Source organism: Acinonyx jubatus, chromosome D1, assembly GCF_027475565.1.
Source record: "Acinonyx jubatus isolate Ajub_Pintada_27869175 chromosome D1, VMU_Ajub_asm_v1.0, whole genome shotgun sequence".
Lineage (NCBI taxonomy): Eukaryota > Metazoa > Chordata > Mammalia > Carnivora > Felidae > Acinonyx > Acinonyx jubatus.
The window spans coordinates 82,674,873-82,701,871 of record NC_069390.1 but is presented as its reverse complement, the minus strand read 5'-3'; the positions used below and the strand labels follow the sequence as shown (position 1 = coordinate 82,701,871).

The window sequence follows — 26,999 nt, the reverse complement described above, 5'->3', positions numbered from 1 at the left end:
AGAATAGAGAACCCAGAATTGGACCCACAAATGTATGGCCAACTAATCTTTGACAAAGCAGGAAAGAATATGCAATGGAAAAAAGACAGTCTCTTTAACAAATGGTGCTGGGAGAACTGGACAGCAACATGCAGAAGAATGAAACTAGGCCACTTTCTTACACCATACCCCAAAATAAACTCAAAATGGATGAAAGACCTAAATATGAGACAGGAAACCATTAAAACCTTAGGGAAGAAACCAGGCAACAATTCCTTTGACCTCAGCCACAGTAATTTCTTGCTCACCACATCTCCAAAGGCAAGGGAATTAAAAGGAAAAATGAATTATTGGTATATCATCAAGATGAAAATCTTCCGCACTGCAAAGGAAACAATCAACAAAATTAAAAGGCAACCAAAGGAATGGGAAAAGATATTTGCAAATGACATACGGATAAAGGGTTAGTATCCAAAATCTATGAAGAACTTACTAAACTCAGCACCCCAAAAACAAATAATCCAGTGAAGAAATGGGCAGAAGACATCAATAGACTTTTTTCCAAAGAAGACATCCAGGTGGCCAACAGACACATGAAAAGATGCTCAACATCTCTCATCATCAGGAAAATACAAATCAAAACTACAATGAGATATCAATTCACACCAGAGTGCCTAAAATGAACAACTCAGGAAACAACAGATGCTGGTGAGGATGTGGAGAAATGGGAACCCTCTTGCACTGCTGGTGGGAATGCAAACTGGTGCAGCCACTCTGGAAAACAATGTGGAGTTTCCTCAAAAAAACGAAAAATAGAACTACCCTATGACCCAGCAATAGCACTACTAGGAATTTATCCAAAGGATACAGGAGTGCTGAGTCATAGGAGCACATGTCCCCAATGTTTATAGCAGCACTTTCAACAATAGGCAAATTATGGAGAGAGCCTAAATGTCCATCAACTGATGAATTGATAAAAAAGATGTGGTTTAAGTATACAATGGAATACTACTTAGCAGTGAGAAAAAATGAAATCCTTCCATTTGCATAACGTGGATGGAGCTGGAGGGTATTATGTTAAGTGAAATAAGTCAGTCAGAGAAGGACAGATATCATATGTTTTCACTCATATGTGAATTTGAGAAACTTAACAGGAGACCATGGGGGAAGAGAAGGGGAAAAATAGTTACAAACAGAGAGGGAGGGAGGCAAACCATAAGAGACTCTTAAAAACAGAGAACAAACTGAGGGTTGATGGGGTGGGGGGACTAGGGAGAGGGGAAAATGGGTGATGGACATTAAGGAGGGCACTTGTTGGGATGAGCACTGGATAAGCAATGAATCACATGAATCTACCCCCAAGACCAAGAGAACATTATGTACGCTGTATGGTAGCCAACTCGATAATAAATTATATTTAAAAAAATCTTCCAGGGGCGCCTGGGTGGCTCAGTCGGTTGAGCGTCCGACTTCAGCTCAGGTCACAATCTCGTGGTCCGCGAGTTTGAGCCCTGTGTCGGGCTCTGGAATGATGGCTCAGAGCCTGGAGCCTGCTTCCGATTCTGTGTCTCCCTCTCTCTCTGCCCCTCCCCCATTCATGCTGTGTCTCTCTCTGTCTCAAAAATAAATAAACGTTAAAAAAAAAATAAAAAAAATCTTCCAATGGAAGATCCCACAATCTACACAAAGAGAATCAAATTCCTCATTGATCATGACCCCCCACCCCCACAGACACACACAATGACCCCATCTACATTTCCAGTTATTTCCCACTACTTCTCTGCACATACTAAAATTGGATTTTTCACTGCTCCCTAAATCATAGCTCCATTCATGGTGTTCTTTCCAGTAAAAATCCACCTTAACCAAAAAAAAAAAAAAAAAAAAAAAAAAAGGAAAAGAAGAAATCTGTCCTCTCATAACTAAATTTCCATCTTGTAAAACAAACAAAAAACAACAACAACAAAAAAACAAACTCCAAGAAGCTCCACTATGGTATGAAATTGATACGTCCTATTATTAGCTACACTTGCCTCCAAAGACAAGCATCACCTTCATCACCTTCATATGCAGGGAGTCTTTTCCTTACCCCAACTTAACTTTGCCTATTATATTACTGGATTGGGGTCTTATCTATAAGATTTAATACATGAAAAGACAAATTCACTCACAGATGAAGTAGTTTGCCCTAAAATGGAAATAACCAATAGAATTTGAAGCCGTCTAACATAGAGGTGATAAATTGCCAATAGCCTCACATAATTGAATTATTTCACAGTAGGTTTAACTTCAAAGGTGTTCATGGCTAAAGAGCAATGTCTGGAATACCTTTACATAGACCAATGGACCAACAATAATGTCCTAACTGTAATCTAGGACTGGATTATGACAGACCTCTATATGGAAACAGATACAATTTATTAGATATTCAGTCTTTATGTTACATGTGCATATAACAATGCAAATATGCATGAAGCAACACCATCTAAAGAAAGTTATCTGGACTGCGATCCCCCCAAAACAGTTCTTTTAACATGTATGGGAACTACCATTCTCTCCATGGAAGCAGTTCACCTGGCTCTTGTCAGTCATTTATGTGTTGTGCACAACCATACCACTCTATCTTTGGCTCAGCTCCCAGGTATCCAAAATTCAGGGGCTAGGGAACTAGGAGAATTTGAAGAGTAACAGAATATTTCTCTCCTTTTTTAATGATTAAGTACCCACCTCTTCTATGTTTTCTCCTTTGTGCCTGTTCAATCTCAACAGACAAGTGGACATAGATCATATTGTGCTTTCTTTTTTTTTTTTTCTTATGCAAGAGTCACATCTGTATTCACAAAGTCACAGGCAGTGGCCAAGGGGGACATGGATGCCTGGGTTTATGCGGGTTTAATTAATTAATTCAATAATTAATTTAAATATGAAATTTATTGTCAAATTGGTTTCTTTTTTGTTTTTTGTTTCTTGTTTTTTTCTGTTTTAATATGAAATTTATTGTCAAATTGGTTTCCATACAACACTCAGTGCTCATCCCAACAGGTGCCCTCCTCAATACCCATCACCCACCCACCCCTCCCTCCCACCCCCCATCAACCCTCAGTTTGTTCTCAGTTTTTAAGAGTCTCTTATGCTTTGGCTCTCTCCCTCTCTAACCTCTTTTTTTTTTCTTCCCCTCCCCCATGGACTTCTGTTAAGTTTCTCAGGATCCACATAAGAGTGAAAACATATGGTATCCGTCTTTCCCTGTATGCCTTATTCCACTTAGCATAACACTCTCCAGTCCCATCCACATTGCTACAAAAGGCCATATTTCATTCTTTCTCATTGCCACGTAGTATTCCATTGTGAATATAAAGCACAATTTCTTTATCCATTCATCAGTTGATGGACATTTAGGCTCTTTCCATAATTTGGCTATTGTTGAAAGTGCTGCTATAAACATTGGGGTACAAGTGCCCTTATGCATCAGCACTCCTGAATCCCTTGGGTAAATTCCTAGCAGTGCTATTGCTGGGTCCTAGGGTAGGTCTATTTTTAATTTTTTGAGGAACCTCCACACTGTTTTCCAGAGCAGCTGCACCCGTTTGCATTCCCACCAACAGTGCAAGAGGGTTCCCGTTTCTCCACATCCTTGCCAACATCTATAGTCTCCTGATCTGTTCATTTTAGCCACTCTGACTGGCATGAGGTGGTATCTGAGTGTGGTTTTGATTTGTATTTCCCTGATAAAGAGTGACGTTGAGCATCTTTTCATGTGCCTGTTGGCCATCTGGATGTCTTCTTTAGACAAGTGTCTATTCATGTTTTCTGCCCATTTCTTCACTGGATTGTTTTTCGGGTGTGGAGTTTGGTGAGTTCTTTATAGATTTTGGATACTATCCCTTTGTCCTATATGTCATTTGCAAATATCTTTTCCCATTCCGTTGGTTGCCTTTTAGTTTTGTTGGTTGTTTCCTTTGCTGTGCAGAAGCTTTTTATCTTCATAAGGTCCCAAAAGTTCATTTTTGCTTTTAATTCCCTTGCCTTTGGGGATGTGCCAAGTAAGAAATTGCTGCGGCTGAGGTCAGAGAGGTCTTTTCCTGCTTTCTTCTCTAGGGTTTTGATGGTTTCCTGTCTCACATTCAGGTCCTTTATTCATTTTGAGTTTATTTTTGTGAATGGTGTAAGAAAGTGGTCTAGTTTCATCCTTCTACATGTTGCTGTCCAGTTCTCCCAGCACCATTTGTTAAAGAGACTGTCTTTTTTCCATTGCATATTCTTTCTTGCTTTGTCAAAGATTAGTTGGCCATACTTTTGTGGGTCTAGTTCTGGGGTTTCTATTCTATTCCATTGGTCTATGTGTCTGTTTTTCTGCCAATACCATGCTGTCTTGATTACAGCTTTGTAGTAGAGGCTAAAGTCTGGGATTTTGATGCCTCCTGCTTTGGTCTTCCTCTTCAAAATTACTTTGGCTATTCAGGGCCTTTTTTGGTTCCATACAAATTTTAGGATTGCTTGTTCTAGTTTCAAGAAGAATGCTGGTGCAATTTTGATTGGGATTGCATTGAATGTGTAGATAGCTTTGGGTAGTATTGACATTTTAACAATATTTATTCTTCCATTCCATAAGCATGCAATGTTTTTCCATTTCTTTATGTCTTCTTCAATTTCTTTCATAAGCTTTCTATAGTTTTCAGCATAGAGCTCTTTTACATCTTTGGTTGGGTTTATTCCTAGGTATTTTCTGATTCTTGGTGCAATTGTGAATGGGATCAGTTACTTTAGTTGTCTTTCTGTTGCTTCATTGTTAGTGTATAAGAATGCAACTGATTTCTGTACACTGATTTTGTATCCTGCAACTTTGCTGAAGTCATGTATCAGTTCTAGCAGACTTTTGGTGGAGTCTATCGGGTTTTCCATGTATAAAATCATGTCATCGGCAAAAAGTGAAAATTTGACTTCATCTTTGCCAATTTTGATGCCTTTGTTTTCCTTTTGTTGTCTGATTGCTGATGCTAGCACTACCAACACTATGTTAAACAACAGGGGTGAGAGTGGCCATCCCTGTCGTGTTCCTGCACTCAGGGAGAAGTTCTCAGTTTTTCCACATTGAGGATGATATTAGCTGTGGGGTTTACATAAATGGCTTTTATGATGTTTAAGTATGTTCCTTCTATCCTGACTTTCTCGAGGGTCTTTATTAAGAAAGGATGCTGAATTTTGTCAAATGTTTTTTCTGCATCGATTGACAGGATCATATGGTTCTTTTCTTTTTTTTTTATTAATGTGATGTATCACATTGATTGATTTGCGAATGTTGAACCAGCCCTGCATCTCAGGAATGAATCCCACTTAATCATGCTGCATAATTCTTTTTATATGCTATTGAATTCGATTTGCTAGTATCTAGTTTAGAATTTTTGCATCCATATTCATCAGGGATATTGGCCTATGGTTCTCTTTTTTTGATGGGTCTCTGTCTGGTTCAGGAGTCAAAGTAATTCTGGCTTCGGAAAGAGTCTGGAAGTTTTCCTTCCCTTTTATTTTTTGGAACAGCTTGAGAAGGATAGGTATTATCTCTGCTTTAAATATCTTGTATAATTCCCCAGGGAAACCATCTGGTCCTGGACTCTTATTTGTTGGGAGATTTTTGATAACTGATTCAATTTCTTCACTGGTTATGGGTCTGTTCAAGTTTTCTGTTTATTCCTGTTTGAGTTTTGGAAATTGTGGGTGCATAGGAATTTGTCCATTTCTTCCAGGTAGTCCAGTTTTTTGACATATAATTTTTCATAATATTCCCTGATAATTGGTTGTATTTCTGAGTGATTGGTTGTAATAATTCCATTTCCATTCATGATTTTATCTATTTGGGTCCTCTCCCTTTTCTTTTTGAGAAACCTGGCTAGAGGTTTATCAATTTTGTTTATTTTTTCAAAAAACCAACTCTCGGTTTCATTGATCTGCTCTACAGGTTTTTTTAGATTCTGTATTGTTTATTTCTGATCTGATCTTTATTATTTCTCTCCTTCTGCTGGATTTAGGCTGTCTTTGCTGTTATGCTTCTATTTCATTTAGGTGGGCTGTTAAAATTTGTATTTGTGATTTTTCTTGTTTCTTGAGATAGGTCTGGATTGCAATGTATTTTCCTCTCAGGACTGCGTTCGCTGCATCCCAAAGCGTTTGGATTGTTGTATTTTCATTTTCATTTGTTTCCATATATTTTTTAAATTTCTTCTTTAATTGCCTGGTTGGCCCATTCATTCTTTAGTGGGGTATTCTTTAACCTCCATGCTTTTGGAAGTTTTCCAGACTTTTTTCTGTGGTTGATTTCAAGCTTCATAGCATTGTGGTCTGAAAGTGTGCATGGTATGATCTCAATTCTTTTATACTTATGAAGGGCTGTTTTGTGACCCAGCATGTAATCTATCTTGGAGAAGGTTCCATGCGCACTTGGGAAGAAACTATATTCAGTTGCTTTGGGATGCAGAGTTCTAAATATATCTGTCAAGTCCATCTGATCCAATGTATCATTCTGGGCCCTTGTTTCTTTATTGATGCTGTGTCTAGATGATCTATCTATTGTTGTAAGTGGAGTATTAAAGTCCCCTGAAATTACCACATTCTTATCAATAAGGTTGCTTATGTTTGTTATTGTTTTATATATTTGGGGGTCCCATATTCGGTGCATAGACATTTATAATTGTTAGCTCTTCCTGATGGATAGACCCTGTAATTATTATATAATGCCCTTCTTCATCTCTTGTTAACAGCCTTTAGTTTAAAGTCAGTTTGTCTGATATAAGTATGGCTACTCCAGCTTTCTTTTGACTTCCAGTAGCATGATAAATAGTTCTCCATCCCCTTTTAATCTGAAAGTGTCCTCAGGTCTAAAATAAGTCTCCTGTAGATAGCAAATAGATGGGTCTTGTTTTTTTTCTTTTTCCGTTCTGATACCCTATGTCTTTTGGTTGGAGCATTTAGTCCATTTACATTTAGTGTTATTATAGAAAGATATGGGTTTAGAGTCATTGTGATGTCTGTAGGTTTCATGCTTGTAGTGATGTCTCCAGTACTTTGTCTCACAGGATCCCCCTTAGGATCTCTTGTAGGGTTGGTTTAGTGGTGATGAATTCCTTTAGTTTTTGTTTGTTTGGGAAGACCTTTATCTCCTTCTATTCTAAATGACAGAGTTTCTGGATAAAGGATTCTCAGCTGCATATTTTCTGTTCATCACATTGAAGATTTCCTGCCATTCCTTTCTGGCCTGCCAAGTTTCAACAGATAGATCCATCACTAGTCTTATCAGTCTCCCTTTATATGTTAGAGTGTGTTTATCCCTAGCTGCTTTCAGAATTTTCTCTTTATCCTTGTATTTTGCCAGTTTCACTATGATATGTAATGCAGAAGATCGATTCAAGTTATTTCTCAAGGGAGTTCTCTGTGCCTTTTGGATTTCAATGCCTTTTTCCTTCCCCAGATCAGGGAAGTTCTCAGCTATGATTTGTTGAAGTACACCTTCAGCCCCTTTCTCTCTCTCTTCCTCCTTTGGAGTCCCTATTATATGGGTATTATTACGTTTCATTGCATCACTTAGTTCTCTAATTCTCCCCTCACACTCCTGGATTTTTTTATCTCTCTATTTCTCAGCTTCCTCTTTTTCCGTAATTTTGTCTTCTAATTCATCTATTCTTTCCTCTGCTTCTTCAATCCAAGCTGTTCCCACCTCCATTTTATTTTGCACCTCATTTATAGCATTTTTTAGCTCCTTCTGTTTCTTAGTCCCTTGATCTCTGTAGCAATAGATTCTCTGCTGTCTTCTATACTGTTTTCAAGCCCAGCGATTAATTTTATGACTATTATTTTAAATTCATTTTCTGCTATATTGCTTAAATCGTTTTTGATTGGTTTGTTAACTATCACTACTTCCTGGAGTTTCTTTTGAGGAGAATTCTTCCGTTTTGTCATTTTGGATAGTCCCTGGAGTAGCGTGGAACTGCAGGGCTCTTCCCCTGTGCTTTCTGGAGTAACTTGTGTTCGTGTGCAGCCCTGCAGTCAGACCTGATGTCTGCCCCCAGCCCACTGCTGGGGCCACAGTCAGACAGGTGTGTACCTTATCTTCCCCTCTCCCAGGGGCAGGACTCACTGTGGAGTGGTGTGGCCCCTGTCTGGGCCACTTGCTCACTGCAAGGCTTGTGGTGCTTCTTCTATGGGAGTTGGCGTATTAGCCAGGGTGCATCCTCAAGGTGCACAGGGGAGGTAGGGGCAGGCTCAGCTCTCTTTGCCTTTGGTGATCTGCTGCAGGAGGGGCCCTGCAGCACCAGGAGCGAGGCCGACCCATTGGAAGGATGGATCCACAGAAGCACAGTGTTGGGTGTTTGCATGGTGCATGCAAGTTCCCTGATGGGAACTGGTTCCCTTTGGGATTTTGGCAGGGGATGGCATTGGCCAGCACCTTTTTTCCTGCCGAGCTGAGCTGTGTCCTCCAGGGCTCAAGAACTCTCCCTCCCATTGTCCTCTAGCCCTCCTGCTCTCTGAGCAGAGCTGTTGACTTATAACATTCCAGATGTTAAGTCCTGCTGGCTGTCAGAACACACTCCATTGGCCCCTCCGCTTTTGCAAATCAGACTTGGGGGCTCTGCCTTGCCGGGCGGGCTACCCCTCCACCACCCCATCTCCCTCCCGCCAGTCCATGTAGTGCGCACCGCCTCTCTGCCCTCCCTACCCTCTTCCGTGGGCCTCTTGTCTACACTTGGCTCCAGAGAGTCCGTTTTGCTAGTCTTATAGCGGTTTTCTGGCTATGCTTTCTTTGACTTCAGTGGATGGCCTGACAGTTCACATTGGCCAGAACCAAGACCCACCTAGAAAAACTTGAACTTGGGCATTGACTACCTAGGTTGTCCTATGGCTGCCCTCTTTGGCTTCTTTGGTCACATGTAATAAAAGCATGGAAACTGTGGAATTCATTTCTCTGGGGGAAAAGACTGGCTGATTTCCAAGAGGGGATGATAAACTTCAGTCAGTTAGGTAGATGTAGGTCAGACCTTGAAAGGTGGGATGGAACAAAAGTGGAGTGAAAAACTTTCTTTTCCTATTATAGAAATGGAACTAATAGCCCCAAATAACCATAACTACTGTTATAGGCAGTAATTCATTATGCAAACATTTCATGATACTGGATATGTCACTTTCATCTGTCCCAGACCATGCGTTGTTATGGATGTCTCATTCTAAGACACAGTTATGGAAACCACTATGCTGTGCTCAGTGAGAACTAGTAGAGATAATAATTATATTTAATGCTCCCTAAAGGACATGGCAGTAAATTTATAGGTGATAAATATGAATGGCTCTGGAGTTTTCTGTTCTCCTAACATCTAGTTAGCTGAGCAGAAAGCTGGCTTACTAGGTCTGAGTTAGGTCAACAGAAAGCTGATAGGAGCTGATTATCAGCCTAAGATTTTTCTTTTTAATGTCACTTCTTCAACCAGAGAACCTCCATTATTATATAGACATGTGTATGTTTCCTGCCTTCCTGACCTATAAATGTGTAGGTCATTATAGGTTAGGCCTATGATGCATACTGATCAGTTGGCTTAAGCACTGGGATGATAAGAGTTGAGGAAAGGGAGAAATTGTATACATTCTACTACTTTGCCAGTTGTGTTTGTCCCCAGTAATGCTTAATGTGTATATGTTTTGTGTGGCAGTAATGGTGTGTGTTTGGAATTCCTTTGTACAACATTTCTGAATATCCATGCTTCCACTCTTACTGATGTACAAAACTTAAGTTTTGCTGTGGAATCTATGCCTTAGACAAGGATAGCCCCAACTTCTGGCAGAAATAAATTCTCATTGATCTAAGCCAATTATGGTAATCCTATTGTGTTTATCAGTGATTGGTTTGGAGGTGGGCCTATGCTCTTATAATGAACCATGAGACATAAGTGAAGTCTGCTGAAAACTTTCTTACTTTTAAAATGAGACACACAGACTCAGAGTTAGGATGGTGGAGGAGTATGGGAATTCTGAGCTTGTCGCCTCTCTGAAACACAGCTAGATCAGCACCAAACTATTTTGAACACCTAGGAAGCTGATCTGAGGATTAATGCAACAATATGCATAACTTGAGTCACAGAACTTGGCAGATATGTAGTGCGGGGAAGTGAACTGGGGGAGAGAAAAGCTGTAGAGGGTAGGGAGTTATTTTGGTGGAGAGAGGACAGAGAGAGAAAGAGAAAGGGGGAGAGTGCAGCACATTGGGATTTTGCAAGAAAAGCACTTGCCTTGAAAGTAGAGAGAAAGAGAAAGAAACAGAAATACTTGCAGGGGACTGAACAAGAAAACTGTTCCCCAAAACCATTGAGAAGGAGAAAGGAGGCTTCAAAACCATCAGGATTCTATAAACAGTGGAGTGCAGGGTTTGAAGATTTGGAGTTCAGTGCCTGGCAATGCTCTGGTGAGGAAGTAGGGTGAATACCCAGGAGAAGTCAGTATGGTCTAAGGGATCCATGTGCCACACAGGAAGAAGTGGTTACCCTGCTTGGAGCTCATTTAGTAAAGGCCATGAGGCCTCCCTGCAGGCAAAGGTCCCAGCATACCCTGGAAAGCAGCACTTTTGCTGGTATTGGACAAAGGCATCAGAGTGCAGTGAAACGTGGTGCAGTTTGTGTGTTGTGATTTGCCATAATCTCTGAACTTTTGCCACTGTGGAATCGCACATTTTCTGTCACATGCTGGCCTGATATTGCTCAGCGAGACCTTCCCCCACAAGCTTGGAAGGGGTGTAAGCTGTGGGGGTCTCTCAAGTATGAGGTTTTGAAACACAGCCCCATCTGATATAAAATACTGGAGAGAGGTTTCACCTGGCAGGTGGACAGCTTGGACACCAACAGGGTAGAGGTGGGGAGTGGACAGAGGCCTGAGAAAAAGGAAGAGTGCTTTATCTCAGATTAGTGAGAGCACAAAGATCCTGTACCAGAGACTAGGGAGCTCGGTGAAGCCATTTTCACCTCTACCCGGCACATGGATTCACCCCAGTAATCTAAGCAGTACCAGAATTGAGCCATTACACCAACCCCTGTCAATTGCACACAACCGAGAAGACAAGCACAAATCCTTCCACCTACTGGACTACAGTGTGCTTCAAAGTTTCAGTTCTAGGGGAAACTGGATATAACTTGATTCGGATTTCGTTCTGTTTGCTGGCTCGTTTGTTTATTTATTTTTGTTTTCTTTACTTCTGTTTTTACTTAGATTGTTTTCTTTTTTCTTTCTTTTCTTTCTCTTTCTTGGATAAAGAAAGTAAATTCTTTTTTATTTTTTAATTTTATTTATCATATTTTAAAAATTTTATTCTATTTTATTTTCTTAATTTTATTTTATTCTGTTTTATTATACACATTTTTAAAATGTTTATTTATTTTTGAAAGAGAGAGAGAGAGTGTGAGTGGGGGAGGGACGGAGAAAGAGGGAGACACAGAATCTGAAGCAGGCTCTAGGTTCTGTGCTGTCAGCACAGAGCCCAATGCAGGGATCAAACTCACAAACTGTGAGATCATGAACTGAGCCGAAGTTGGCCATTTAACTTCCACTGAGCCACCCAGGTGCCCCTGTACATTTTTTTTTAGTTTTTAAATTTTCTTAATTTTTTTCTTTACTTTCCCTTTTTCTATCAAGCCTCTTTAAACAACAAGCCAAAACACACCTAGGATCCTTTATTTGATTTTTTCATTTTGTCTTTAATGTTTTAATTTTAATTTTTAATTTTATTATTTTTTTTTCCTCCAAAATGACAAGATGAAAGAATTCCACCCCAAAAGAAAGATGAAGAAGAAGTGAAATCTAGAATTTAATCAACACAGATGTAAGTAAGATGTCTGAACTAGAATTTAAAAACATGATTAAAAGATTACTAGCTGTGGTTGAAAGAAGCAGAGAGGACACCAGAGAATCCATTTCTGATGATATAAAAGAACTAAAATCTAGTCAGGCCAAAATTTAGAATGCTATAACCAAGTTGCAATCTTGAATGGATTCCATGGTGGCAAGGATGGATAAAGCAGAGCACTGAATCACAGATATAAAAGATAAAATTATGGAGAATATTGAAGCAGAAATAAAGAGGGAAACAAAGGCAAAAGGTCACAATACAAGACTTACAGAACTCAGTGGCTTACTAAAAGGGAATAACATCTGAATCATAGGAGTCCCGGAAGATGAAGGGAGAGAAAAAAGGGCAGGTTTGTGTGAGCAAATTATAGTGGAAAACTTTCCTAATCTGGGGAAGGACACAGACATCAAATCCAAGAAGCACAAAGAACTCCCATTACATTCAGCAAAAAATGACCATCACCAAGGCATCATAGTCAAATTCACAAAATACACAAAGAAAGATTTATGAAAGCAGCAAGGGGAAAAAATTCCTTATCCAAAAGGGAAGACAGATCAGGATCACAGAAGACCTATGCAAAGAAACATGCTGAATCAAAAAAAAAATGCAGTGAAGAATTATTTATCCAGCAAGACTGTCATTCACAATAGGAGAGATAATTTTGAAGACAAACAAAAGGAGCTCATGACCACTAAACCAACCCTGCAAGAAATATTTATCTATCTATCTATTTATTTATTTATTTATTTGTTTGTTTGTTTATTTATTAAATTTACATCCAAATTAGTTAGCATGTAGTGCAACAATGATTTCAGGAGTAGATTCCTTAATGCCCCTTACCCATTTAGCCCATCCCAACTCCCACACCCCATCCAGTAACCCTCTATTTGTTCTCCATATTTATGAGTCTCTTATGCTTTGTCCCCCTCCCTGTTTTTATATTATTTTGTTTCCCTTCCCTTCCCTATGTTCATGTGTTTTGTCTCTTAAAGTCCTCATGTGAGTGAAGTCATATGATAATTGTCTTTTTCTAACTGACTAATTTGTCTTTCTCTGACTAATTTGTCTTTCTCTAACTGACTAATTTGTCTTTCTCTAACTGACTAATTTGTCTTTCTCTAACTGACTATGTTTCGCCTCACATACTACCCTCTAGTTCATCCACGTAGTTGCAAATGGCAAGATTTCATTCTTTTTGATTGCCAAGTAATACTCCATTGTATATATATACCACTTCTTTATCCATTCATCCATCTATGGACATTTGGGCTCTTTCCATACTTTGGCTATCGTTGATTGTGATGTTATAATCATTGGGGTGCATGTGTCCCTTCGAAACAGCACACCTGTATCCCTTAGATAAATACCTAGTAATGCAATTGCTGGGTGGTAGTTCTTATTCAGTTTTTTGAGGAACCTCCATACTGTTTTCCAGAGTGGCTGCACCAGCTTGCATTCTGAAAAACAATGCAAAAGAGATCCTCTTTCTCTGCATCCTCGCTAACATCTGTTGTTGCCAGAGTTGTTAATGTTAGCCATTCTGACAGGTGTGAGGTGATAACTCATTGTGGTTTTGATTTGTATTTCCCTGATGATGACTGATGTTGAGAATTTTGTCATGTGTCGGTTGGCCATCTGGATGTCTTTTTTGGAGAAATGTCTGTTCATGTCTTTTGCCCATTTCTTCACTGGATTCTTTGCTTTTTGGGTGTTGACTTTGATAGGTTCTTTATAGACTTTGGATACTAAACCTTTATCTGATATGTTGTTTGCAAATATCTTCTCCCATTCTGTCAGTTGCCTTTTAGTTTTGCTGATTGTTTCCTTTGCTGTGCAGAAGACTTTTATTTTGATGTGGTCCCAGTAGTTCAGTTTTGCTTTTGTTTCCCTTGCCTCTGCAAACATGTCGAGTAAGAAGTTGCTGCGGCTGAGATCAAAGAGGTTTTTGCCTGCTTTCCCTTTGAAGATTTTGATGACTTCCTATCTTACATTTAGGTCTTTCATCCATTTTGAGTTTATTTTCATGTATAGTGTAAGAAAGTAGTCCAGGTTCATTCTTCTGCATGTCGCTTTCCAGGTTTCCCAGCACCAATTGCTAAAGAGACTGTCTTGATTCCATTGGATATTCTTTCCTGCTTTGTCAAAGATTAGTTGGCCATACATTTATGGGTCCATTTCTGGGTTCTCTATTCTGTTCCATTGATCTGAGTGTCTGTACTTGTGCCAGTACCATACTGTCTTAATGATTACAACTTTGTAGTATAGCTGGAAGTCTAGGATTATGATGCCTCCTGCTTTGGTTTACTTTTTCAAGATTGCTTTGGCTATTCGAGGTCTTTTCTGGTTTCATACAAATTTGAGGATTGTTTGTTCTCTGTGAAGAATGCTGGTGTTGCGTTGATAGGGATTGCATTGAATATGTAGATTTCTGTGGGTGGTATTGACATTTTAACAATATTTGTTTCTTCCTATCCAGGTGCATGGAATGTTTTTCCATTTTTTTTTTTTGGTGTCTTTTTCTTTTTTGGTGTCAATTTCTTTCATAAACTTTCTATAGTTTTCAGTGTATAGATTTTTCACCTCTTTGGTTACATTTATTCCTATGTATCTTATGGCTTTTGGTGCAACTGTAAATGGGATCGATTCCTTGATTTCTTTGGGTGGCTTCATTGTTGGTGTATAGGAATGCAACCAATTTCTGTGCATTGAATTTATATCCTACAACTTTGCAGGAATGCATGAATCAGTTCTAGCAGTTTTTTGGTGGAATCTTTTGGGTTTTCCATATAGAATATCACGTCATCTGGGAAGAGTGAAAGTTTGACTTCCTCCTGGCTGATATGGATGCCTTTTATTTATTTGTGTTGTTTGATTGCAGAGAATAAGGCTTCCAATACTATGTTGAACAACAATGGTAAGAGTGGACATCCCTGTCTTGTTCCTGACCATAGGGGGAAAGCTCTCAGTTTTCCCCATTGAGGATGATATTAACGTTGGGTTGTTCATACATGGCTTTTATGATATTGAGGTATGCTCCTTCTATCCCTAGTTTCTTGAGGGTTTTTATCAAGAAAGGATGCTTTATTTGTCAAATGCTTTCTCTGCATCTATTGAGAGGATTGTATGGTTCTTGTCCTTTCTTTTATTCATGTGATGAATCACGTTAATGGTTTTGCAGATATTGAAGCACCCTGCATCCCAGGTATAAATCCCACTTGGTTGTGGTGAGTAATTTTTTTAATGTATTGTTGGAGCTGGTTGGCTAATATCTTGTTGAGAATTTTTGCATCCATGTTCATTAGGAAAATTGGTCTATAGTTCTTTATAGTGGGGTCTCTGGTTTTGGAATCAAGTTAATGCTGGCTTCATAGAAAGAGCTTGGAAGTTTTCCTTCCATTTATATTTTTTGGAACAGTTTCAAGAGAATAGGTGTTAACTCTTCCTTAAATGTTTGGTAGCATCCCCCTGGAAAGCCATCTGGCCCTGGACTCTTATTTTTTAGGAGATTTTTGATTACTAATTCAATTTACTCACTGGTTATGAGTCTGTTCAAATTTTCTATTTCTTCCTGTTTCAGTTTTGGTAGTGTATATGTTTCTAGGAATTTGTTCATTTCTTCCAGATTACCCATTATATTGGCATAAAATTGCTTATAATATTCTCTTATTATTGTTTTTATTTCTTTTGTGTTGCTTGTGATCCCTCCTTTTTCATTGTTGATTTTATTTATTTGGGTCATTTCCTTTTTCTTCTTGATCAAACTGGCTAGTGGTTTATCAATTTTGTTAATTCTTTCAATAACCAGCTACTGGTTTCATTGATCTGTCCTACCATTTTGTTTTGTTTGGTTTGGTTTGGTTTGGTTTGGTTTTGATAGCATTAATTTCTGCTCTAGTATTTATTGTTTTCTGTCTTCTGCTGGTTTTGGGTTTATTTGCTCTTCTTTTTCCAGTTCCTTAAGGCGTGAGGTTAGGTTGTGTGTCTGAGATCGTTCTTTCTTCTTTAGGAAGGCCTGGATTGCTATATACTTTCCTCTTATGACCGCCTTTGCTGCATCCCAGAGCTTTTGGGTTGTGGTGTTATCATTTTCATTGGCTTCCATATACTTTTTAATTTCCTCTTTAACTGCTTGGTTAGCCCATTCATGCTTTAGTAAGATGTTCTTCAGTCTCCAAGTATTTGTTACCTTTCCAATTTTTTTCTTGTAGTTGAATTCAAGTTTCATAGCATTGTGGTCTGAAAATATGCACGGTATAATCTCAATCTTTTTGTACTTGCTGAGGGCTGATTTGTGTCCCAGTATGTGGTCTATTCTGGAGAACGTTCCATGTGCACTGAAGAAGAATGTATATTCTGCTGCTTTAGGATGAAATGTTCTGAATATATATGTTAAATCCAACTGGTCCAGTGTGTCATTCAAAGCCCTTGTCTCCTTGTTGATTTTTTGATTAGATGGTCTGTCCATTGTTGTAAGTGGGGTGTTGAAATCCCCTACTATTATGGTATTATTATCAATGAGTTCCTTTATGTTTGTGATTAATTGATTTATATATTTGGGTGTTGCCACATTTGGCACATAAATATTTACAATTGTTAGGTCTTCTTGGTGGATATACCCCTTAATTATGATATAATGCCCTTCTTCATCTCTTGATAGAGTTTTTATTTAAAGTCTAGATTGTCTGATATAAATATGGCTACTCTGGCTTTCTTTTGTTGACCATTAGCATGATAGATGGTTCTCCATCCCCTTACTTTCAATCTGAAGGTGTCTTTAGGTCTAACGTGTGTCTCTTGTAAACAGCATATAGATGGATCTTGTTTGTGTATCCATTCTGTTACCCTATGTCTTTTGATTGGAGCATTGAGCCCATTGACACTTAGAGTGAGTACTGAAAGGTATGAATTTATTGCCATTATGTTGCTTGTAGAGTTGGAGTTTCTGGTGGTGTTCTCTGGTCTTTGCTAGTCTTTGTTGCTTTTGGTATTTATTTATTTATTTATTTATTTATGCAACTTTTCTCCCCTCAAGAGAGTCCCTCTTAAAATTTCTTGCAAAGATGGTTTAGTGTTCACAATCTCCTTAATTTTTTGTTTGGGAAAATTTTTATCTCTCCTTCTAGTTTGAATGACAGCCTTGCTGGATAAAGAATTCTTGGCTTCATATTTGTCTGATTAAGCACACTGAATATATTCTGCCACTGCTTTCTGGCCTGCCAAGTTTCTGTGGATAGGTCTGCTGCAAACCTGATCTGTCTTCCCTTGTAAGTTAGGGACTTTTTTTCCCTTGCTTGTTTCATGATTCTCTCCTTGCCTGAGTATTTTGTGAATTTGACTATGATATGCCTTGTTGGTCGGTTTTTGTTGAATCAAATGGGGATCCTCTGTGATTTCTGGATTTTGATGTCTATGTCTTTCCCCAGATTAGGAAAGTTTTCTGCTATGATTTGTTCACATAACCCTTCTACCCCTATTTCTCTCTCTTCTTCCTCTGGGACCCTTATGATTCTGATGTTGTTTCTTTTTAATGAGTCACTGACTTCTCTCATTGTTCGTGCTCTTTTGCCTTAATCTCCTTTTTTTCTGCTTCATTATTCTCTATAAGTTTGTCCTTTATATTGCTGATTCTCTGTTCTGCCTCATCCATCCTTGCTGCCGCTGCATCCATCCGTGATTACAGCTCAGTTATAGCATTTTTAATTTCATTCTGGCTATTTTTTACTTCTTTTATCCCTGCAGAAAGGGATTCTAATCTATTTTTTGACTCCAGCTGGTATTCTTATCCTGATTCTAAATTCTGGTTCAGACACCTTGCTTGTATCTGTGTTGGTTAAATCCCTGACTGTCGTTTCCTCATGCTCTTTCTTTTGGGATAAATTCCTTCGTTTTGTCATTTTAAAGGGAGAAAAGGAATTAATGAGGTAGAAAAATTGAAATTAAAAAGTTAAAATTAACAAAATATTAAAATTAAACACACACACACACACACAAATTGAATAGATGATGCTAGATCCTAGGTGTGTTTTGGTCTGGGTGTTGAAAGTGGTTTGACAGATTAGATTAAAAAAAAAGGGTAGAGAAAAAAAAGGAAATTGTTTGAGAATTTGAAAAAATGAATACACTGATAAAGTGAGATGATGAGGGTAAAATAAAATTTGAAAAAATATACATGAAAGTAAAGATTGGAGTAGAAAAAAATTAAAGAAAAATATTAATAAAGACTAAAAATAAAAGTGAATTTTTTCTTTTTCTGTATTTAAGAAAAAAGAAAAGTAATGAAAAAGAAAAAAGTTAAAAAAAAGAAAAGAGAAATAGTTGGAAAATTTGAAAAATTTGTAGTAGACTAAAATAAAATAATGGAAGGAAAATAGAATTTGAAAACATTTACATAAAAGCAAAAAATATAGTAATAAAAATTAAATAAAAATTTTTTAATAGAAATTGAAAGTAAAAATGAAGTTTTTCTCTTTCTGCATTCAAAATAAAAAGAAAAAAAGAGAAAAAAGAAAAAGAAAAAAGGAAATTGAAAATTTGAAAAGGTGAGTACACTGAGGTAGACTAGAATAAAATGATGGAAGTAAAGTAGAATTTTAAAAAAATTATACAAAATTTAAAAATATAGTAATAAACATTAAAGAAAGATAATTTTAATAAAAATTCAAAATAAAAACTAATTGTTTTTCTGTATTCAAGAAAAAGAAAATAATTTTAAAATAGAAAAGGAAAAAAAAGAAAGAAAATTGAATAGATGAGCCTGCTCAGAGATTGAAGTAGGACTGAAATTGCTTCGTTTTCCCCTAGAAGTCAGTCTATGTAGCTCTTTATAATCTATAAATTAAGCCGGTGGTGAGACGTGTGTTCTTGAAGAGTGAAGTTGGACCAGTTGGGTGGGGCTCAGTGTAACTGCTCCGCTCTCCACTAGATGGCACTGCTAGCCTACTGGGGTGGATTGTTGCAGTGCTCACAGGTACCTCTGTGCATGCGTGGCAGCGGTGAAATTGGCACCACCCAGCTACCCAGTCTGTTCTCCCAGATTAGCAATTGCACACCCGTCCTCTGTCTTCAGCTCTCGTCCACTCCCTGCTTTTTCACTCTCCATGACCAGGCCCCAGGAATTACCTGTTTCCTGAGTTTTATCACAGATGCAGCTGTTTTCCCCAACCCCTTACTTCTGAAGGACTGTGGCTTTGACCCATTCTGGCCCTCTGTGGGAGGATGTCACTGAGAAACGGCCAAATGCCAGCTGCACCCAGGAACACTTGCTGGACCCTGCTGCTGCCGGTGCCCCAAGACTGCGGCCGGGTACCAGCCTGCCCCAGAAAAAGTTCATGAGATAGTGTAGCAGCAGCGTTTCAGAGATTATGGAAAATCACAACACACATCTGGCATCAGGCTGCACCCTTAAAGACCTTGCCCCAGCCTCAGCGAATGTGGCTGCTTTCTGGGGTCTGGTGCGACCAGGTGGCTTCACCAGTCTCTACAAAATGCCCTTTCAACAGTGGAACCACTTTTCCCCATGTGGCTGAGAACCTCCTGGACCCCACTCTGTTCCTGGAGATTCGCCCTTCCCACCAGAACACCGCCAGGTATTGAGCTGTGGAGTTGCAGCCTTTGTGCTCCCCTTATTAGAGTCTTAATGGAATTTAAACCCTCTCCTTTCTCCTTTCTCGATTTTAGTTTAGTCCCTGTGGCTGTTTACAATATTCCACTTTCTCTTCAGCTGCTTTTGTGGAGGGGTGCTTTTCCCATATTCTCCACTTTTCCCCATCTCCATCCTCTCTCTGCCCGCAAAAGTGGTTCCCTACCTTTCGTGTCTTGTCGCTCCCCAAGTTCAGCTCTCTGTGCTGTGTACCTGCTGAATTCTGTGGTTCAGGTTATGCAGATTGTTGTGTTAATCCTTCAATCAGTTTTCTAGGTGTGCAGGATGGTTTAGTGTTGGTCTGGCTGTATTTCATCAATATGAGACACACAAAAAGCTTCCATGCTGTTCTGCTATCGTTGCTTCTCTGGCCCAAAAGCAACCTTATTGATAAGAATGTGGTAATTTCAGGGGATTTTAATACCCCACTTACAACAATGGATAAATCATCTAGACACAGCATCAATAAAGAAACAAGGGCCCAGAATGATACATTGGATCAGATGGACTTGACAGATATATTTAGAACTCTGCATCCCAAAGCAACTGAATATAGTTTCTTCTCGAGTGCACATGGAACATTCTCCAAGATAGGTCACATAGTGGGTCACAAAATAGTCCTTCATAAGTATAAAAGAATTGAGATCATACCATGCACACTTTCAGACCACAATGCTATGAAGCTTGAAATCAACCACAGAAAAAAGTCTGGAAAACCTCCAAAAGCATGGAGGTTAAAGAACACCCTACTAAAGAATGAGTGGGTCAACCAGGCAATTAGAGAAGAAATTAAAAAATATATGGAAACAAATGAAAATGAAAATACAGCAATATAAACGTGTTGGGATGCAGGGAAGGCAGTCCTGAGAGGAAAATACATTGTAATCCAAGCCTATCTCAAGAAACAAGAAAAATCCCAAATACAAAATCTAACAGTACGCCTTAAGGAACTAGATTCAGAACAACAAAGAAACCCCATACCCAGCAGAAGAAGAGAAATAATAAAGATCAGAGCAGAAATAAACAATATAGAATCTAAAAAATCTGTAGAGCAGATCAACGAAATCAAGAGTTGGTTTTTTGAAAAAATAAACAAAATTGACAAACCTCTAGCCAGGCTTCTCAAAAAGAAAAGGGAGAGGACCCAAGTAGATAAAATCATGAATGAAAATGGAATTATTACAACCAATCCCTCAGAAATACAAGCAATTATCAAGGAATACTATGAAAAGTTATATGCCAAGAAACTGAACTACCTGGAAGAAATAGACAAATTCCCAAATTCCCACACACTTCCAAAACTCAAACAGGAAGAAACAGAAAACTTGAACAGACCCATAACCAGCGAAGAAATTGAATCAGTTATCCAAAATCTCCCAACAAATAAGAGTCCAGGACCAGATGGTTTCCTTGGGGGATTATACAAGATATTTAAAGCAGAGATAATACCTATCCTTCTCAAGCTCTTCCAAAAAATAGAAAGGGAAGGAAAACTTCCAGACTCATTCTCTGAAGCCAGAATTACTTTGATTCCTAAACCAGAGACCCAGCAAAAAAAGAGAACTACCAGCCAATATCCCTGATGAATATGGATGTAAAAATTCTCAACAAGATACTAGCAAATCGAATTCAACAGCATATAAAAAGAATGATTCACCATGACCAAGTGGCCAGTCCGTGGAGCGTGCACCGCCTCGCCACCCTTCCTACCCTCTTCCGTGGGCCTCTCGTCTGCGCTTGGCTCTGGAGACTCCGTTCTGCTAATCCTCTGGCGGTTTTCTGGGTTATTTAGGTAGGTGTAGGTGGAATCTAAGCGATCAGCAAGACGCACTGGTGAGCCCAGCGTCCTCCTACGCCGCCATCTTCCGGAATTCTCCATACCTAATCTTAAGTCAAACCTCATTCAATTAGACCAAGACAACAGCCTCTTGTCTTCTCTCAGGGCTCTACAGCGGGTTCATGAGGCCGTGTGGCCTAAACTAAAAGAACTGTATGAGACGGGGCCCCCACCCTCTCCTCATCAGTATCGTCCAGGAGACTGGGTCCTCGTCAAGCGACAACGGCAGGAGAACCTTGAACCCAGGTGGAAAGGAACTTACCAAATCATCCTGGTGACTCCCACCGCCATCAAGGTAGATAACCTCCCCACCTGGATTCACCACACCCACGTTAAGCTGTCGACCCGCTGTCTGACCTCGTGGGACACACTGATAAAAATACTACTTGGACTGTAGACCGGAGTAAGAAAAAAACCCTCAAACTAACCTTGCACTGTGCCTCCCCTAAACATGTTCAGGATAGTGACCCTTGTCCTACTAGCCCTCAACCTCAAACTCCTGGAGGGAGGACTAAATGCCCCCGTTGACAAACAGAAATTGTACGAAGCTCTGTATGGAAGGCCCTTTGATTGCAGAGGTGGTGTGGTTAGAACCATTGCCTTGCCAAATAGTAAAAGGATAGTAGCCAGCTCTGTAGGGAGAGGGGGTCTACAGCGAAGATACACTCAAACCCAAGACTGTGGGACCACAACTGCTTACTTAACCCAGACCTATGACATCACAGGACCCCAAAAACAGCAGTGGTTATGTGTTGACAAACCCAAGCCCCTGCCTCCCATGACAGAATGCCCTTGTTCCACTTTTCAGGAGTCGGTGCACAGCTCTTGTTATGACTCCCATCAGCAATATATAGGGTCAGACAACTCCACTACCTACTTACAGCCATCCTACAGAGTAACAGGGCAGCAATAGCCAGTGATAATAATATGCAACTGCAGGCTGGCTGCCGTGGCTCAGTTGGAGCCGCCATCTGCTGGAACTCCCATGCCCATTCCTAGTTTGGACTTTGCAACTGGCAGATCCAAACGAGCTGTGGCTGTTATCCCCCTCCTGGCAGGCCTAGGAATTACAGGCGCATTAACCACCGGGACAGCAGGATTCGGAATCTCCATACACTCCTATCTGCGACTCTCTCGGCAACTAATTAATGATGTCGAGGCCTTGTCAGGGACAATCCAGGATCTGCAAGATCAGCTAGATTCCCTAGCAGAAGTGATGTTACAAAATAGAAGAGGGTTAGATCTGCTAACCGCAGAACAAGGTGGCATCTGCTTAGCCCTACAAGAAAAATGTTGCTTTTATGCCAATAAATCAGGAATAGTTCAGACCAAAATTAAACAGCTCCAAAAGGGACAGACTAAACACCATTCAGGTTATGGTCCTTAGGCCACAGTATCAGCTCCTAGGCATGGAACGCGGGCTTGATTAGGTAACACTGTAGGACCCAAGATTGGTTCCTCAGGTACTTGAGAAAGGGGGGAATGAGAGGCCTAAGAAACTGAAACTTAAAAGCTTAAGTTACGAGAAACTGAAACCTAACCAACCCTAACCAGCTTGTTCCGCTTCTGTACAATTGCTTGGCGCACCCGTGTATTCCTGATCAATCACTGAGATACCCGTACCCCCCAGTTGTGGTCTGACCTAAAGGCAGGAACCAATCGAATACTGCTAAGTGTCCAACTTTAAACATCAACCAATCACAGCTCTGTAACTGTGGAAAATCCCTGATTTCCCCATGACTTGTTTGTACCTGTCTATAAAAGGGCTGTAAAAACCTCTCTCGGGGCCTCTTAGCATCACCGGCAACGAGTGCGCAGAGGTCCAGGTTCGAACCTGCAATAAATGACCCTTGCTGCTTAGCTTTGACTCTGGACTCTGGTGGTTCGTTTTTGGGGTCTCTTAGACTCTGGGCGTTTCAATTGTTTCCTTTGCAGTGTGGAAGATTTTTATCTTGATGAGGTCCTAATACTTCATTTTTGCTTTTAATTCCCTTGCCTTTGGAGATGTGTCAAGTAAGAAATTACTGCGGCTGAAGTCAAAGAGATTGTTGCCTGCTTTCTCCTCTAGGATTTTAATGGTTTCCTATCTCACATTTAGCTCTTTCATCCCTTTTGAGTTTATTTTGTGTATGGTGTAAGAAAGTGATCTATTTTCATTCTCCTGATGGTCACTCTCCAGTTCTCCCAGCACCATTTGCTAAAGAGACTGTCTTTTTTTCCATTGGATGCTATTTCCTGCTTTGTCAAAGGTTAGTTGGCTATATGTTTGTGGGTCCAATTCTTGGTTTTCCATTCTATTCCATTAGTCTATGTGTCTGGTTTTTTTGTTAGTTTGTTTTGTTTTTTTTACCAATAACATACTGTCTTGATAATTACAGCTTTGTAGTAGAGGCTAACGTCTGGGATTGTGATGCCTCCCACTTTGATTTTCTTTTTCTACATTACTTTGGCTATTTGAGGTATTTTTTGGTTCTGTAAATATTTCAGGACTGTTTACTCAAATTTTGAGAAGAATGCTGGTGAAATTTTGATTGGGATTGCATTGAATGTGTAGATTGCTTTGGGCAGTAATGACATTTTAACAACATTTATTCTTCCAATCCATGAGCATGGAATGTTTTTCCATTTCTTTGTGTCTTCCTCAAATTTCCTTCATAAGCTTTCTATAGTTTTCAGCATACAGATATTTTACATCTTTGGCTAGGTTTATTCCTAGGTATTTTATGGTTCTTGGTACAATGGTAATTGGGATCAGTTTCTTTAAAAAACTTTTTTTAATGTTTATTTTTGAGACAGAGAGAGACAGAGCAGGAATGGGGGAGGATCAGAGAGAGAGGGAGACACAGAATCTGAAACAGGCTCTAGGCTCTGAGCTGTCAGCACAGAGCCCGGCGAGGAGCTCTAACTCACAAACTGTGAGATCATGACCTGAGCTGAAGTCGACGCTTAACCAACTGAGCCACCCAGGCACCCCGTGATCAGTTTCTTTATTTCTCTTTCTGTTGCTTTATTATTGGTGTATAAAAATGCAACTGGTTTTTGTACATTGATTTTGTACCCTGAAACTTTACTGAGTTCATGTATCAGTTCTAGGAATCTTTTGTTGGAGTCTTTCAGGTTTTCCATGTAGAGTATCATGTCATCTGCAAAAAGTGAAAGTTTGACGTTTCTTTCCCAATTTTGATGTCTGTTATTTCATTTTGTTGTCTGATTGCTGAGGCTAGGACTTCCAACACTATGTTTAACAACAGTGGTGAGAATGGACATCACTGTCATTTTCCTGATCTCAGAGGAAGCTCTCAGTTTTTCCACATTGAGGATGATATTAGCTGTAGGCTTTTCATATATGGCTTTAATAATGTTTAGGTATATTCCTTCTATCCAGACTTTTTTGAGGTTTTTATTAGGAAAATATACTGTATTTTGTCAAATGCTTTTTATGCATCTATTGACAGGATCATATGGTTCTTATCCTTTCTTTTATTAATGTGATATATCACATTGATTGATTTGAGAATATGGAACCAGTCCTGTAGCTCAGGAATGAAACCACTTGATCCACCCACTTGATCATGGTGAATAATTCTTTTTATACACTGTTGAATTTGAATTGCTAGATCTTGTTGAGAATTTTTGCATCTAAGTTCATCAGGGATATTGGCCTGTAGTTTTCCTTTTTTGTGGGATCTCTATCTGGTTTAGCAACAAAGGTAATACTGGCTTCATAGAAGGAGACTGCAAGTTTTCCTTCCATTTCTATTTTTTGGAACAGCTTGAGAAAGATAGGTATTAAGTCTGCTTTAAATGTTTGGTAGAATTACCCAGGGAAGCCATCTGGTCGAGGATTCTTATTTGTTGGGAGATTTTTTATTCAATTTTTTCACTAGTTATGGGTCTGTTCAAATTTTCTATTTCTTCCCACTTGGTAGTGTGTGGGTGTCTAGGAATTTGTCCATTTCTTCCAGGTTGTCCTGTTTGCTGGCAAATAATTTTTCATGGTATTCCATGATAATTATTTGTATTTCTGAGGGATTGGTTGTGATAAATTCATTTTCATTTTATTTTATCTATTTGGATCTTCTCTCTTTTGTTTTTGAGAAGTCAGGCTAAGGGGTTATTAATTTTATTTATTTTTTTAAAAAATCAACTCAGTTTCATTGATCTGTTCTACTGGTTTGTTTGTTTAGATTCTATATTGTTTATTTCTGCTCTGATCTTTATTATTTCTCTTCTTCTGCTGGGTTTGGGGTTTCTTTGTTGTTCTGCTTTAGTTCCTTTAGGTGTGCTGTTAGATTTTGTATTTGGGATTTTTCTAATTTATGGATTAATTTATGGATTGCAATGTATTTTCTTTTTAGGACTACTTTCCTGCATACCAAAGGGTTTGGGTTGTTGTGTTTTCATTTCATTAGTTTCCATATGTTTTTTAGTTTCTTCTTATATGTCTGTTTGACTCATTTGTTCTTTAGTAGGATATTCTTTAACCTCCATGCATTTGGAAGTTTTCCAAACTTTTTCCTGTGGTTGATTTCAAGTTTCATAGCATTGTGATCTAAAAGTGTGCATGATATGATCTCTATTCTTTTACATTTATTGAGTGCTGTTTTGTGACCCATTACATAATCTATCTTGGAGAATGTTCCACGTGCACTCGAGAAGAATGTATATTCTGCTGCTTTTGGATGAAAAGTTCTAAATATATCTGTCAAGTCCATCTGTTCCAGTGTATCATTCAGAGCCATTGTTTCTTTATTGATTTTCTCTCTAGATGATTTGTCCATTGTTGTAAGTGGAGTATTAAAGTCCCTGCAATTACATTTTTACCAATAAGATTGCTTAACTTTGTGATTAATTGTTTTATATATTTAGTTCCCCTGAATTTGGTGCATAATCATTTATAATTATTAGCTCTTCTTGATGGATAGATACTGTAATTATTACATAATACCCTTCTTCATATCTTGTTACAGTCTTCAGTTTAAAATTTAGTTTGTCTGATATATGTATGGCTACTCCAGCTTTCTTTTGACTTCCAGTAGCATGATAGATGTTTCTCCATCCCTTCACTTTCAATCTGAAGGTGTTCTCAGGTCTAAAATGGGTCTCTTGTAGACAGCAAATAGATGGGTCTTGGTTTTTTTATCCATTCTGATACCCTGAATCTTTTGATTGGAGAATTTAGTCCATTTACATTCAGTGTTATTATTGAAAGATACGTGTTTAGAATCATTGTGTTACCTGTAGGTTTCATGCTTGTAATGGTGTCTCTGGTCCTTTATAGTGTTTACAATACTCACAGATTCCCCCTTAGATTCTCTTGTAGGGCTGGTTTAGTGGTGATAAATTCCCTCAATTTTTGTTTGTTTGGGAAAATCTTTATCTCTCCTATTCTGAATGACAAGCTTGCTGTACAAAGGATTCTTGGCTGTGTATTTTTCTATTCATTACATTGAAAATGTCCTGCCACTCCTTTCTGGCCTGCCAAGTTTCAGTAGATAGGCCTGTTATTTCCCTTATGTGTCTACTCCTGTAGGTTAAGGCCCATTTATTTCTGGCTGCTTTCAGAATTCTCTCTTTATCTTTGTATTTTGCCAGTTTCACTATGATATGTCATGCAGAAGATCAATTCATGTTACATCTGAAGGGAGTTCTCTGTGCCTCTTGGATTT

General features: G+C 38.9%; 1 protein-coding gene across 1 annotated transcript in view; it reads left to right on the top strand.

The window, feature by feature from the left end:
• The window catches only part of LOC106975147 (beta-galactosidase-1-like protein 2), an 83,296-nt gene extending 61,569 nt beyond the window's left edge, over positions 1 to 21,727 (top strand). The window contains 1 exon segment of the mRNA XM_053202544.1: positions 21,405 to 21,727. Within this exon segment, the coding sequence (XP_053058519.1) occupies positions 21,405 to 21,727 (323 nt within the window).
• Positions 21,728 to 26,999: the final 5,272 nt, after the last annotated feature.